Below are 17254 nucleotides of genomic sequence, written 5' to 3' on the forward strand. Positions count from 1 at the left end.
TTTTTGGAAGTCGGTTAAAAAGTAGCCTAAGTTACTCCTTATTACATCAGCTATCTGCCAATAAAAGTCCCGTCAAAATCGCTCCAGCTATTTCGGAGATTAGCCGGAACAAACAGACAGACATACAGACAGACAAAAATTCTAAAAACTATTATTTTGGTGTAAGTACCGTATAAATATTCATATGCATGTACCTAGTAAAAAACGGTTATTTTAAAATTACAAACATACACTCCAATTTTATTTATATGTATAGATATGTATAGATTATGTAATGTTTGTGTTTATTCGTCATACCATAAAAATACATTTCTTTAGAAACTTTAGATAGATGTGCCCATTTTCTACTTTAGTGGGTTTAAAATGGTTATTTTCGTTAAGAAACATCTTGACATTAAACAAATATGTAAATTCTCTTTTGTAGACTTTGTAGTTACACTTAACATTGTCATAAGTATACATATTCTAGTATTTGTAAAATTTGTATCCCTGCATGCCGACATCAAAAGTTAGTTTTTATTTGGAAAATAATGGTCCGTCCAACGCACCTTACTTAATATACGTGGGGGAGCCATGCTTCGGCACGAATGGGCCGGCTCGACCAGCCAAATACCACGAAAAATACCACGTTCTCACAGAAAACCGACGTCAGGAATAGCAAAATCCATTGAGGTTGATTAGTTTCAAATCGATCCGCAGCACGATCGTGCGCTATTTTAGATGTCTAAAGCAATGATATTCTATGTTACTAACGTAACTGCTACTCTAGTATTTTAGAAACTCATTGAGTCTAAAGCATGTCTAAAGTGTCAAAAACTGTTGAAATCGAAAATCGAAATCGATATCAGTTTCGGGAGTAAGGCCCCTGTTTTGATTTCTTTTTAAAATATGCATACAGTTATATTATATACTCAGCAGACGCCAGACATAATGCTGTCGTCGCAACAGTTTCGATATCCGCCATCGTTGCGAGTCGTTACGTAAAAGAGTATGAGGGCTGAGTGTGACCACCCACTCGCCTCTATAATGCCGCAGAAGTATTTAAGGCAATATTTCCGACAGCGGCAGGAGCAGTGGCAAGGGCTGAGTGTAAACGTCCCATTTGACTTCCGCCCGAAAAACCGACACTCGAGGGAGCGCCGGGCAATGGCAGCGGCATGAGCAGTGGCAGCGCGAGTCGTATTCACGCTGCCCACTTCCCTCCCCACTTCCCTGTCCAACAGGGCTGAGTGTAAATGTCGTATTTCACTCAGCCCTGTTGGACAGGGAAGTGGGGAGGGAAGTGGGCAGCGTGAGTGTGTAAATAGGTGACTCGCGCTGCCACTGCTCATGCCGCTGCCATTGCCCGGCGCTCCCTCGAGTGTCGGTTTTTCGGGCGGAAGTCAAAGGACGGGCAGCGCGAGCGCGAGTGAGTGTTCACATTCAGCTCTCTCGCGCACTTGCCGCCAGTGCCGTCTTTTTTAGAAATGAAGCATAGTTAATTTTTAATTTAATTTTTTGTGACTGGTCCATGCGCCAATTTAAAATAATGATCTTAACATGTAGAATTTGTAGTAATAGGTAGTTACGGTGTTCTATTTCTATGAATTTCCCTCATCCACAATTTCCTTTTACTACGACGACGGCGTCTTCGATTCGATCTGTTTTGATTTCTTTTTAAAATATGCATATAGTTATATATATACTCAGCAGACATAATGCTGTCGCCGCAACAGTTTCGATATCCGCTATCGTTGCGAGTCGTTACGTAAAAGAGTATGAGGGCTGAGTGTGACCACCCACTCGCCTCTATAATGCCGTAGAAGTATTTGAGGCAATATTTCCGACAGCGGCAGGGGCAGTGGCAAGGGCTGAGTGTAAACGTCCCATTTGACTTCCACCCGAAAAACCGACACTCGAGGGAGCGCCGGGCAATGGCAGCGGCATGAGCAGTGGCAGCGCGAGTCACCTATTTACATATTCACGCTGCCCACTTCCCTCCCCACTTCCCTGTCCAACAGGGCTGAGTGTAAATGTCGTATAAGAAATTATAAAGAATTTGTGATGACCCTATGCACGCTGATGTTACCATATACTTTGCTAAAGTTCCGTAGGACCAAGATCTTTTGCTCTGGATGCGAATTTTAGGGCCAATAAATTTAAAGCAGGATATTAAATAAGTAAAACAATGGTAAGGAAAAGCAACATAATAATTTAATATAACGATCGCCGTTTACACAATATTCACAGCCTAATCACGAAAAAAACATTCGAGTGTAATTAAAGTGGGGGCAAGAACGGCCAACATGAGTCCATGAGCAACACAGTTTCTGCGTTGTAAAACAAAAAAATTGAATTTCTTTTGCTAATAGATAATATAATACCAGTTGTAACAAAACAAAATATTAGATACTTTAGTCCAATATAATATTCTAGAGTTCACTGTTATAAGGCTCAACTCACACTGGGGCAGAATCGAAGCGTCGCGACGCGTCATATTTTTTACCTACAAATTTCAAATTCAGTCAACGCACGCATTCGCTCTTCAACGCTTCCATATATTCATAAAATAAGTTTGTACTTAAATAATAGAGCAATAGAGATGCTGTCCCAGTGTAAGTTGAGCCTAAAGGCAGCAGCGCTGAAAGAATTACCTTTAAGTATGATTGATGATGATTATGTTTCGATGAGAAACCCTCCATCATCATGAATTAGCAAATTTAAAAAATTAAAAAAGCTGCTATTTCAGCGCTGCTACTTTCACAGTGAACTCAATGTTAGGGACACAGAACTTTGACGACCTCTGTGGCTCAGTAATGAGCGCGTTGGTAGCTCAAGCCGGAGGTCGCGGGTTCGAATCCCGCCGACGGAACAAAAAGTTTTCAAAGTTCCTGGGTCATGGATGTGTATTAAATATGTGTATCATATAATAAAAATCTTAAATATATATATAGTATATAAAAAGTATTAAATATATTTCCGTTGTCTGGTACCTGTAACACAAGTCCATCAGGTACTTACCACGGGGCCAGACTGACGTGGTGTGAAGCGTCCATAGATATTATTAGATATTATAGAACTGTAAAGTATTATCACTCTGTTTTGTAGCTACATTTATATAGTGAAGAGCGCCAGATCCTCTGCGAGATCACAAGCACGAAGCAATCGTATGTAACGATGCGGTCGCACTGTCATTTGCAATAATTATTGCTTGTGATCTTACGGTTTAGCCGCCAAATCGCGCGTTCTGGCGGACACAAATAAATCGAGCCTGAAGAAAAAAACTACCACTGTATGGCACTGACCATCTTGGCACATTCTTACCCCAACTGTCACTACATAATATCTCATCGTACAGACCTGCAAGGATGTTTTTGTCCGTAAATTATCATGGAAATACGTTATTATGCCATAAAAAGGTAAACGAAAAATAGTTTTAGTGATTAAGTTCTGCCATAAAATGCTATTTAAATTACCAGTAGGTAATAACGGCTGTTTCTGAAATTAAGGTGAGACCGCACTACGCAGCAGCCAGCAGCAACGCGACGCGACACTTCATGTTTCATAGAACTGACGTTTTATAAACGTGAATCATGACATTTTAGAAACATCTGAGGCCCGAGTGTGAGTTTTTGTTTCACATTCGATCGTGAACGCGTTTGGTGCGTTTGGCGTTTACTAGGATTTTGTAAGGGATTTGTACAGCGCCACCTAGCGATGCTCACGGGAGTGAGCCCAGCTGCCATAAAAAATCTTAGTAAACGCCAAACGCGTTCACGATCGAATGTCAAACAAAAAACTCGCACTCGGCACACAGTTTTATGAAACGTGAAGAGTCGCGTTGTCGTTTTAGTGCGGTCTCGGCTCTCGCCCTAACACAATTCATAAGATGGCGGGATTTGTGCTGATTTTGGTCACGCGCAAAATCATCCTTGCAGGTCATATCAGCATCACTCATTTACTTATTTGAATAATGAATCTTAAACACAATATTCGAGGCACTCAAATTATACGAATTTTTGTCATTTTGTCGATACAAAAAAAATTGCAGCGTTTTGTTAAAAACATTCGAAGAAAAATCACAATTTATGTGGATAACAATGAAGTAACAAAACATATTTTGCAAAGTAAGGAGATTTATAACTTTTTTATATTACTTATAATATAAATTAACTTACAGGTTAAAAAGATAGAAATCTACACAAATTAAAATATCATAATAAAATAATATGGAACCTCCAGATCACAAGCAATCGTGATCTGAAGGTTCCATCAAAGTAGGGGCGCGACCGCGCCGTTACTTAAATAAATAGTTACATACAATTGCTTGTGATCTCGCGGTGTAGCGGCCGAACCGCTCGTTCGCGCGGACGCATATAAATCGATCCATATTATATGAAAACGTTGTATCACTTTTCGACTTTGACACCTTGCAATAACGTTCAAAATGGTACACCACATGTGGCCGCGACTGTACTATAGAAGTTGATTCCTAAGCAGATGGGGGACCTACGTAGTTTGGTCGCGTTAAGTCAAACCCAGCCGACAGATCACAATTAACATTAAATTGACATGATCCGACCAAATAAGGTTGGCCTGTCAACTGCCTAGGAACCAATTTCCTCGATGGTGCATTGATAAAATAAGCGTTATTATTGTACGCTTAAAAATAATATGACAAATATGAAGGAAGACTACAAACTTACATACTCCGAAAACCAACTTACTAATGACTGTCGACAATTTTCGTCCCGAGAGCCATTTTGATCGTGGTCGCATAACCTTAACCTAAGTTTTAACTACTCGTACTCGAAAATCGCTTAAGTATTTGGGCGCATATGAACGAGGAATTTCATCCTATATAACAACTATTTAAAGATATAAGCGCCCAATAATAAATATATTACTTGGCTATTGTATACATTATTATAAAATAATATTTAATATCATGGCTAAATTGGCATTGGGCGCGATTTACTTGACTATGATATTATAATATTTGACGCTAGAGCATAGACAGTAAACAAAAAGTTTTGCGATCGTATGTAAGTAATATTTTTTCAGCTGTTCCCTATATTCATTAGCTTGTGTTTAAATTATTTTGGAAAGTGTTTGTATATTGCACACGTCATATCTTTGCAATCATGGGCGTACCCAGGTTCTGGGCCAGGGGGGGGGGGGAAATTACCCAGGTTCTGGTGCCAGGGGGGGGCAACATGTACTCCCATGTTTGCAATTATATTTCATCAATTGCAATATAATATTATACATATTGCAAAGATATGACGTGTGCAACATGTTGGATTATTTACTGTATGTGCATTGTGCAGTATAGCCAGTAGCGCCCTCTGCTCTGACATTTATATAATTATATTCCCTTTTTGGATTTTTATTACATATTTCAAATTGTACAAATCGAGCCTCTTATTACGTTTGACTTGAATTTTAACATAACATTAAATAGGTAAAATCACATTCTTCTTTATTATACATAGTATTTTCAATCAGTTGAATTTTCAACTTTGTAACTTTAAAAACTTCACTACCCTGCACTTTTTAATGTGCTTAATTTACACGACGTATCTAAACGACCCATTTACAAATTTTTTGACACCCATTTATATTATAAATTATAACAAGTATACATATTTATATTACAACCATACAAGAGAATACAATAATTCATATTTCATATACATTATACATACCATACAAAAGCCAAGACATTAACTGACGTACTCTGTCCGCCGTACTCAGAGACATTTATATGATTAACCTTCAATTTAATGAAGAGTTTGACAGATAATGTATGGGGCTTATGTCAAAATTTTGAATTAATTACATTTAAGTAATTAATGTTCCACTCTGAGTACGGCAGTGTGTTTAATTTAATAAAGATTTTGACATAAACTCCGTAAGTACCTTTCCAATCGGTCATTTATGAAGCTTCAGTCTCGAAATCAGCGGGCAGCGGGGCGGGAGCGGCGGCGGCACGAGACATCAGACAGTGATTTACGGCGCGGCGCGTACCTACTAGACGGCTTATCCATATAAATATAGATTTATATGGATGTATAGACATTATCACGCGCCGCCGCCGCTCCCGCCCCGCTGCCCGCTGATTTCGAGACTGAAGTTCCGTTCCGATACGCGGCTGAAGTTCCGTGGCCGATATTACGTTCCGACGTATTCGGCTGATATGAAACACGATAAGAGCCGAAATTACGCGCCAGAAATTCAGTTGCGTAACTTTGTCCGAGTATTCAGTGTCTCGAAAGCCGCCGAATTGACGCCGAAAAAAAACATTACCGCCGAATCGCTGCCGAACTTACGCTCGACCGAAGTTCGACCGTACGCTATAACGCGACGTAATTTCGACATGGTGTGTCATCGGTAATTTAAAATACATCGCAGGCGTAATCTGACGAACTTCGGCCGCGTATCTGCGGCATCGTGTGTTTAGACACTAAGGGTCAATTCAGACCGCAACGCGATCACGCATAGATACGCGCGCGTAGATGCATTTCTAAATTTGTATTAAATTGACAGATTGGCGTGACGTCTCACGCAATTGAAATCTGTCAAATCCATACAAATTTAGAAATGCATCTTCGCGTCGCGTTCCGGTCTGAATTTACCCTTATAGTTAAGTAATCATTAAATCTCTCTAAATGCGCCGTTAATCGCAAAACTTTGACGGGTTAGTTCTCAAACGCTACTCAAAGGTCACAATTCATAGAAAATCTTTTTCTTTGTCTGTTACAATGACAATGCGCCGTTAATCGTAAAGCTTTTTATCTTGGATAGCTTTCGAGTATAAACTAATAATACTATTTCCATCCTAGGTATAGACTACTTTACATCGTCAAATACAGTACTACTTACAAAATATTATATAGTTGGCATCTACGATGGAAGAATTTGGTCTACGTTCCATTAAAAAAATAATATAAAAAGTATTCGATTTTACGAATAAAACTTTTTGTGTAACTAAAACGTCTGTATACAGTGTTATTTTTATACAAGTACAGGGGGTTAGTAAATAATTACATACATGAACATAGTTGTCCATAAACTTCAATAGTAGAAATTTAGACATAATACAGTAATAATAATAATAGGCTACTTGACCTACTTTTTTCTTCATGCTAATCGCTTCTTAATCATTCATTTTCACCAAAAAAAACTAATATTTTAATATTTTAAACAGTAGAAACCCATAAAAATGTTGATTGAAAAATATGCGTTTTAAATGGCGCCGAAAACACTGTCCGTCATATTTTTTGTATTTTATACTTTCTTTATTGAAAAATTTTACGTGCTAAACGTACAAGTCTAAAAGTGTCAAAAAAATCGAAACGAATTAAATAAGTAATGAGAATTCATTTGTAATGTTAAAAACTTTTGGAGAATAAATTATGATAATATATAAAACTGATGTTTTATTTGAATTATTCAAGAAAATATATTTTATATATCTTTTTAAGCTTATACTTATTATTTATGTACAAATATGATCAAGTAGCCTATTGATAATATTGTACCGTATGTAAATTGTAAAACTATAGGTATATTGTAAAAACTGAAATACCTAATTATCTAATTAAGTATAGTAGAAGGTTGAAATAGGTCATCAAGTAGTAAAAATAAATTATTTTTGGCAACACGAGAATAGGTACTTTTTAACGTTTAGAAAAAAACACAAAATAAGCTTTATAGGCGCACATTCAGAAACTTAAGTTCTGATTACTAAAAAGTATTTTATTTACTAAAAAAATAGCTAGCTTATAAATAAGTGCAACTTTTATTTTATCTTTAACATAAATTTAGTACATTTGAATAGAGAAACTTTTCTTTATATTTTATATTGGCACATGTTTATGATGAAAATAATTCAAAATTATCTTTGTGCAAATCTTTAAAACCCGAGTTTCAAAGGATTTCATGGAATGTAAGTGTATCATATACACTATTATAAAATACGTTAGTAAAATACTAATAAAAGTAATAACTCAGAATTTATAAACATGATGTTACCGACTTTGCCTGATACTTACATTGGAAAAGTTAGATGACAGATATCAGATATAAAGAAGCGACAAATTCAGTCGAATTTGATGACAAGGTAAAAATAGGTAGTACTTTCTCAAAAATAGTACTTACATTGGTTTAATGCTTATAAGATATTGGTTGAGTTCTAATAAAAAAAAATTAGAATTGTATACAAATAGTCGAACCCAGTAAAAGAAACGCATTAAGAGCAAAATTGTATATGTATAAGGTAAAGCAGGCATTGTTGGCACTATATGACAAACATTTTGTAAAAATATAAATTATTTAAGAATTCATTCCTAACACAAATATCATACTGCACTGTAATAAATTGTGACCGTATGTGATGTTAAAAAATTATTACTTACGAAAATTGTACTTAAAATATAACAAAAAAGCAGTGCTTTTATTTAAAACTAGCCTTTAACTTGCTAAGTATCAATACATCAACTATTTTATTCATTCTATTTTAAATTCTGAACTGATACCATAATATGCTACCAAATTTTAATAACAACCATGATACAAATCACGTTATAAAAAGTGCCACTTCAAAAAATGCTCTATAAACGGTGAACTACTCCCAACTATAGCATTTATACTTCAAACTAAAAAAAGAACATAAAAGAACATTAACAGTGACTCACAAAATCGTTGTTCTATCATATAACCGACAACGTACTATAACGTGATAAACACTAACATACAACTAACATTGTGATTTTAACGACTAATAGATCTATTTCTAGACTAGAAATCTTAAGTAGTATTCAAATCCATTCAATTATAAAACGAACGAGCTCTACTTTTATCGAGAGCATTTATTAACGAGGCCACATCACTCAGTTTCGTTGCGGGCCCCTAGACGATCAATTTTACTGCGCAATATTTACTTCATGTATTGCGTAATATTATTGGCCATCTAGGGTTGATATTGAACATTGTGATTTGTGCCCCTTCAATCTAATTGTCAAATAAACTGTTCAATAAAATTGAAGCGTGATATTGCATAATACAATTGATCGTCTAGGGGCCGGCTTATGTCATCGAAACGGAATAAAGGCAAACCGCACTAGTGTGATACGACGCGATACTTCACTTCCATATACTAAGTACTCAAACACGGTTTTACTCGATCGACCAATCACGTCGAGTAAAACCCTCGGCTTGGGCTTTCGTCCACATATTCAGCATTACTCGATAGTTTTACTCCAAATAGAGTAAAAATATCGTGTGGACCGCAAAACTCACACGCTTAACACTCGCGTCGAGTAAGTTTTAAGGAAATTAGGTTTATTTAATTCCATCGAGCCGGCTCAATGCGAGCCTTCGAGCTGTGAATTTTGCGGTCCACACGTTAATTTTTACTCAATTTAGAGTTAATAACTATCGAGAAACCGTACCTACTTAGCATTAGAACTGACGTTTTACAAACTTGAATCTGAAGTTTTAAAAACATCAGTTTTACGAAAGTAAAGTGTCACGACTCACGTCCTTTCGTATTGCACTAATGCAGTTTCACCTTTAAGGCGACGCGACTTTTCACTTTAATTATTTTTCGTATGAAATCGTATAAGCTAAGCTGCACTTCATGGCAGCGGCGCTACACAACACAAAACGGCAGTGCCATGGAACGTGCTACGTAGTGTCGCGTAGTGCGGTCTCACCTTAACACATTGTGCGTTGCGACGACGCGGCAAATTGACAGTGACAGCGCAAAGACACTCCCACTTTTTTGCTTCCGATGCAGTAAATATTTAGATATACAGAATTATCCAGTCATTATGTAGTATAATTAGCCTCTCCCATGCCTAACACGAACAGCGGAATCCGAAACAATGTGGTAATCATAAAAATTCGTGTAAGGGCCAATTCACACGTTACCACAACCACACCACGTAGTCGGGCGTATATTTCGTATTGTAAATGAACTGGACCATTCACACTTACCACATTTTGCAGTCGTCGTTGATACCAACCACATCGCAACAACGGCCGACCACCACAACGTTGCATCGATGCAATGACAGTCCGCGCTTTTGCCCCCCCCCCCCCCCCCCCCCCCCACCTTCAGTTTCATTGACTTTTGTACGTAACCACATCGCAACCACTGGCGACATTTTGTCGGCATTTTGTCGGTACCACAACGCAACTACAAAAAACTGCAGCGACACCATTCACGCGTAACCACTGCTCGACGACATTTTGTCGTTGCGATGTGGTGTGGTTGTGGTACGTGTAGATTGGCCCTAAAACGTTGACACTGCGAAAACGCAATGAACGTGGCGTCTTACAATAACAATCCAATGCATGGACCACTTACCACATTTTTTTTAAATCACAGTCTAAGAATAATAAAAACTATATTATTCGTAGATCACAGTATATAATGTGATGTGAACATTTCATTTACCTTTAAAAACTTAACATCTTGTAAGTTTGAAACATACATTATATTACCAGTATTACCATTTCACTTATTTTCCCAAAAACATGGCTTTCTTTAAGTACAGTTTTTACAAGGCAGTGTACTAGTCTTAGGTCTGTGACGATCCGTACGTGCCAGCAGGTGGTCTGTAGTCGAGTGGCAGCGCCATCACTTGCTTCTTTGTAAACGCGTATTTTCGTACGTTGATGTTTTTGAATGTGTTTTCTCTGCGACAACCCTCGCTGTAATATTTAGAGTATTTGATTTAAGTGTGTTGCAAAAAATTGGTTTTAAGGTGACCGGCGGTGGTGAATTCTTCACCGCAAGCGCTCGCGATGGACAAAAATTTAAATAAAATGCCACTTTATGAACTAGGCTGAAGATTTCAAAGATCGGAAAGTCACCTTTAGACCCATGATCGCTATTGTCTCTTTCACTACCACATAAATGCTATATTTCTTCCACATGTACGCGAAGGGACTACAATCTATATTTAAATTTTAAATGCACGAGTATGACAAGTAGCGATGGGCGATGGATGTTTTTCCACCTGTTTTTCGACCGAACTATAGATTCGAACTAATCCAAACATTTACAGATTCTTTTAAAAAATAATAGTATGTTTAAGTGATGATAATTTAAAATCTTGTCATGAAAATGGGACCAAGTTAGAGCCTGTCTAGATGAGGCGTTTTACGCACGAGCGAGCGACTCGCCTGTTTTACGCGCGTACCCAAGATACTAGAGCTACATATATCGCGTCCAGATGCCTACGCGCGTTTTCTTACTCGCGCGTAAAACGCTTGCAATGAGCGGGACTTTAGAGTCTAGACTCGCTCATAAAACGTGCGAGCGACGCGAGATACTTGGGTGCCATTGCAGCAGTACTACGCGCGAGACCGTGGCGAATGAACGTATTTGATTGGAGCGTGATAACTTCCGAGTCTAGTGTAGCGTAAAAACGCGCGTAAAACGCGTTATCTGGACGCTATGGCTGGTTTTATAGTTAAGCGTTTCGGCAGCGCCGTTGGAGCGCCGCGCGTTCGAAGATGTATGGGGGTAGTAGTTGCGTTTCTAAGTCGCGCGCTTGAGCAGCGCCGTTCGCCCGTATGTTCGTTACATCTTAGAACGCGCGCGCTCCAACGGCGCTGCCGAAACGCTTAACTATAAAACCAGCCTATAGAAATTGAAACGCGCGTATACACTTCGCGCGTAAAACGCCTCATCTGGACAGACAGTGTCTAAACACACTAGGCCGAAGTTACGCGGCGTAAATTCCGCATGATTCCGCCTGCAATGTATTTTGAATTACCGATGACACACTATTCCGTCGCGTTCCGTCCGTATTTGTATTTTTTTTTTTTATTAAATAAGGGGGCAAACGAGCAAACGGGTCACCTGATGGTAAGCAACTACCGTCGCCCATGGACACTCGCAACATCAGAAGAGCTGCAGGTGCGTTGCCGGCCTTTTAAGAGGGAATACGCTCTTTTCTTGAAGGTTTGCAGGTCGTATCGGTCCGGAAATACTGCTGGTGACAGTTCATTCCAGAGTTTTACAGTGCGCGGCAGAAAGTTACGCGAAAAACGCACTGTGGAAGACTGCCACTCATCAAGGTAATGAGGATGGTATGTTTTTCGCGTGGGACGATGGCGAAAAGTTGCAGGTGGTATGATTCCGAACAATTCCTCAGAGCACTCCCCGTGATACAACCGATAAAGGATGCAGAGTGAAGCTACATCTCGGCGTAATTCCAGGGGGTCCAAGCTGTTTGAAACACTATGGCAGTCAATAATTCGAGCAGCCCTTCGTTGGATACGATCCAGAGGGAGCAGTTGGTATTTTGGCGCCCCTGCCCAGAGATGAGAACAATATTCCATATGAGGCCGAACCTGAGCCTTGTAGAGTTGTAGGCGTTGGTCCGGACTGAAGTACTGTCTCGCTCTGTTAAGAACGCCAAGCTTCTCCAAGGCTAATTTGGCCTTACCCTCAAGATGATATCGGAACTGGACTTCGTTATGCTATGCAATTTCATACGCGTATGCGTATGAAATAGGGATGATGACAAGGTCAAAGATTAGCGAATTTTGTTAATAAAATAAAGAAATCACGGTGAACAATAAGTATTCCCAAAATTTCAGCTCGATAGCATTTTTATTTTTTTTGTTATGCGCCTTCAAAGTTAGATAATCAAGTCAATTTTTTTTTTCAATTAAATTTCTTAATATTTGTATACCAATTGATAACTTATGCAATTAAAAGTAACTTTTGTTATGAAACCACTTTCATAAACGCAATATTTAATATACCTATCGAACAAAGTTCTCTCCCGATGCGTACAAACTACGAAAGAGTGACGTCAGTCTTTCGTAGCATTTTGTAGGAGCGTTTCGGGCAGGTTTATTTTATGAGATGTTTGAATTGTCATATCTTGGTGAATTTTTAAGCTATCAGAGTCATTCTTTCAGCGATGTTTCTATTTTTTAAGGTTCTTTCAATTACCAATAAGAAAAAAAATAGTCATCAAGCCTATTGGGACGTAATCATGCGGAATTTACCGCATAACTTCGGCCTAGTGTGTAGACACTTAGAAGAAGCCGCGAATTCACATATAAGCCCCCTGTGGTTCAGACGCCAAAGGACAAAGCAATAACATGATCCGTCAGCTCATATCTTGGGACCACTTCATAGAAATACACCATTATTTCAGAGTCAATACTAATTATAGTATTTTAAACATAATTTGTTATTTTAACAATTGTGTTTTACAGCCTACTTACCTCCTCATAATATTCAACGCTTTCTTCATCTCGTGTTCAGCTAAATGATATTCTGAGGCCAGTATCGAACACTGTTCTAGAGTAACTGACATACCCGTCCTGTCTTTGGCACTCTTGCACGACGTAAACCTTATTCCTGTAATTAAATTTAAGAATGAGACACATAAAACTTCCTGATAAGGCTATCCACCAATTAACTTGACAGATAAAGTATGGAGAATCTGTCAAAAAAGTTGTGAATAGCCTATTAGGCACTTTATCAGAAAGTGGTGAAACAGGCCCTTAGTCACGCTTTAACATAATCTTTATTGTTAGCTGGTTAGTGAAGTTCAGTACTTGATGTCAAAATGAAAAATAATAAGAAACGAATTACACAAGGTAAAAAATGGTTATTGTGATAACGATATTCTAAGATATTTTATTAGTTTTCAATTTTTATATGCTGCAGTTCTGTCTCTGGTTTTTGACTTTCATATAAGATGATCGATAGTTAAAAACTATAATTGACTACTCAAATGATTGTTTTTTTTTTTTTGCTGTAAAAATATAAGATTTGAAAATATTTACCATTCATAAGTCTAGTAGCCAGCGCTCCCAAATGTAATACTTCTACGTTCTTTGGTACTTTTTTATGGACAACTATACGTAGTTGTTCCATAACGTCTTCTAGCGGTTTCGTTCTTGAGGACGCTGTAAGGAAATAATAGATAAAAAGATAATAAAAGTTGGCAATGAGATGTCATAACAGACATATTTAGTATTTTAGTAATAGCTCCTTTAATCTCAGATTAAATTTATTATTTAGTATTTAGTAATCTGTGGTATAATATTTAAACAATCTAGCTTGTACAGTGTTAGTTATCCTATAAGTTCCTTGAAAACTGTGTTAAGACTATTAAGGCCTACCTCTATTAGGTGCCGAATGGTCAGTCGGAAACACCTTATTGTATTTGTGGTAGTATTTGTTGAGTCGATCTAAGTTATCGTTGTTGGAATGAAACTGTGGTGTTGTTTCGCCAAGCGCCTCTGCGAGAGTTGCCTTCTCATTGATACCGATGTTGAAGAATACCGCCGTTATTGTAAAACTTAGTTGCTGAAAAATGTAAAGATGAAAAATAAAAAATCGTTTATAATTTGTCAGGCGCAGAAATGACGTTCCGCAGTACCATAGAAACCAATAAAAAGCCGCCCGCTCCGTACGCTCCGATTCCGAATCGGTGGACGCGCACATTTAGAGTTACTTGATATTAAGAAGCTATGGCATACTTAAAGTAGTGATTAAAATCTAAAATTTCCTTTAAATATACAATATATATATTATTCTTATTATATTATTTTATAATAATATTGTATATAATATACAATATTATTCAACTATACTATAAATCAAAAAAGATAATAATAAATAATAGTAGTCACGTCTCATGAACAGACACTTAACAGTCGATTACTTTGTAACTGAGCTAAGTTTCGTAGCAGTAGCAAAAAAATGGTAACCTTTTTATCTGTGAATTTTCCGTACAACGAATCCGAAACTGGAATTTGCACATTCAGAGATCCTCTCGTACCGCTCACTTGTGGTATCGACATATTGCTAAAATAACAATTAAAATTAATCCACAATTTATACAGCAATTTTAATATTGATTAGAAACTAGGAAAGAACGGACGTATTAATGTTATATGACTAGCTTTGTGTGCGCCTCCTTCCGCGTGGATCTATCTTGCAACATTTGCGAATATCTGCGCATACATCTATATATGTATGCGATTGCTGTCAAGGGTTCTGGTTGTAAAAATAGCTATTGATAACACTTGACGGTGTCTACTTATATTACAGAAATATACTTAAATCGGCTCATTTGGGACTCTACGATACCAAAGACACAGAAACATAACAATCTTATAACCAGGGTTATGGAAGATAAAAATATTTATTGCGGGTTAAAAATAATAAAAAAACATTCAAAGTTACCTGTGGCCAACCTTGGTGAGCGTAAACACCACCGTCTGTAGATCCTCTATAGCCACCACCATATCGCCCCACATGGCTTTCTCAGCAGCATACAGACTGAGTAGACCCTCGAACTGACACAGTGGACCCAGGTCTGATGTCAACACCTTCACCACTATGTCGCAGGGAGTTGAGCAGAACCAGCATAGTAGGCCCGATGTTACTGTGGCCAGCTGAAATATGTATGGGTTATTTTTTAAGAAACTTAATGTCATTTTAGTCCAATTTCGATGGAGTTCGTACATTGGGCGCCACAAACGACAGGATAAAAGCGATAGAGATTAAACATACAAAGGTCCAACTTTAGCGCCATAAAATGTAAGAAACCCTATCTACATACAAAGGGCTTCCATTCCGGATTTCTCCGAATTGGTCCCAGTTTGGAAGGCGTCCGGGGACGGTCCGGCTGGGATTTTGAAAAGTGTCCGGGTATAATCCAAGTCGGAGCGATCAAGTCCAATGTTGATAATCAGTTTGTAAATGGTGAGAAAGTTAAAAAAATTGTTAACCATTAGCGCTTTGTTGCTCGCTCGTCTTAGTTGCCCCTTACCCCGCTTATTGTACTCACAGCCTGCGAGAAGCACGCGTCCCGTCTCGTCTGTAATGCGGCGTGGTCTCTGGAACACTTGGGCAGCTCGCAGCACAGTCTGAACGACGCGTGCGACACTCGCTCCCAGCGTACTAGACGCTCGCTCGTCTTTTCAAACGCGTGTATCAACGCGCGCAGGCCGTCTATCTCGTCGTCGGTTTTCGCTGAAAATATGATAGACTACAGTCACATCAGAAATAACGCTATACACATTAAAAAGTCACGCCGTAAGCGAAATATGTTACATTTTAGCGCTCGAGACTAGCACTCGTGTCTCATTACTGTTGCTGACTTCTCACGGCGCGTAATATCACAAGCCGCGCCGCGCCGAGCCGATTTGTACACGAGCCAACAGGCGAGTCCGCGCTACCCGTCCTCACGGCGCGTAATATCACGCGCCGCTCGACGGCGCGTGGCTCAAGCTGGCGCGGCGCAACTCACGCGCCGCTCGACGGCGCGTGGCTCAAGCTAGCGCGGCGCGACTCGTAATATTACGCACCGTGATGTGGTTACTTTCAGCACAAACGTGATTTGTATAATATGTTTTGTGCGCCATCGCTGAAGAAACGACTTAACGAAGATAAGGGCAAATGGCGTATACTACGTCATTCCGTTGTGACGAGACAACGCTGTTGCCTTGATGTGTTCATCAAGGTGGCTCTTTATATTGCGATCCAACCAAGATGGCGCTAGGATCTTAAACTTATAAATTCTATAGAATTTACCTCTGCTCAGAGATGACAGATGGATGGCTGCATCAAGACAGGAATTGCAGCATGACTCTAAATCTTCTCCAAAGCTCTTCAGCTGGATCAAGTTGCTCTTCTTCATGGCCTCATCGACAGCGTTGGGTATAGTGTCGGTTTTCTTATCGGAGCCCTTGAAATCATTTATTTTATTTTACTTTCATCATTTATGTATTAAATGGTAAAAGAAAATAATAATACAATGTCAGGTTAAATAGAATAATATATATGAAGAGAATGTTTATATTTTTATATGTTTGTGATGGAAATAATAAAATAGAAAAGATTGCAAATGCACAGAGAATATTTCATCAAACTTATAATTTTAAGTTTTAATGATTTTAGTTCAAATTGTTTTTAATAACAAATCAGATCCCAATCGCCTACCCTTTTCCCTTCCCTACCCTCCCCTATTTCCTTCCCTACCCTCTCCTATTCCCTTCCCTACCCTCCCCTATTACCCTATGCCCTCTTAAAAGGCCGGCAACGCACCTGCAGCTTTTCTGATGCTGCGAGTGTCCATGGGCGATGGAAGTTGCTTTCCATCAGGTGACCCGTTTGCTCGTTTGCCCCCATATTTCATAAAAAAAAGATAAAATAACGTTGCCATAAAATAAATAAGATTTTATCATTGAATTAATTGCCTCCATTCTAGTGTCTGACATT

General features: G+C 38.5%; 1 protein-coding gene across 1 annotated transcript in view; it reads right to left on the reverse strand.

The window, feature by feature from the left end:
• Nucleotides 1-10230: 10230 nt before the first annotated feature.
• The window catches only part of LOC121739353 (inositol polyphosphate-4-phosphatase type I A-like), a 37830-nt gene continuing 30806 nt past the window's right edge, over nucleotides 10231-17254 (reverse strand). The window contains exons 12-19 of the mRNA XM_042131760.1: nucleotides 16568-16721; nucleotides 15822-16006; nucleotides 15215-15426; nucleotides 14737-14833; nucleotides 14146-14332; nucleotides 13807-13929; nucleotides 13240-13375; nucleotides 10231-10701 (exon numbers count right to left, since the gene is read on the reverse strand). Of these exons, the coding sequence (XP_041987694.1) occupies nucleotides 10569-10701; nucleotides 13240-13375; nucleotides 13807-13929; nucleotides 14146-14332; nucleotides 14737-14833; nucleotides 15215-15426; nucleotides 15822-16006; nucleotides 16568-16721 (1227 nt within the window). The 3' untranslated portion in view covers nucleotides 10231-10568. The remainder of the gene's footprint in view (nucleotides 10702-13239; nucleotides 13376-13806; nucleotides 13930-14145; nucleotides 14333-14736; nucleotides 14834-15214; nucleotides 15427-15821; nucleotides 16007-16567; nucleotides 16722-17254) is intronic.

Source organism: Aricia agestis, chromosome Z, assembly GCF_905147365.1.
Source record: "Aricia agestis chromosome Z, ilAriAges1.1, whole genome shotgun sequence".
NCBI classification, from domain to species: domain Eukaryota; kingdom Metazoa; phylum Arthropoda; class Insecta; order Lepidoptera; family Lycaenidae; genus Aricia; species Aricia agestis.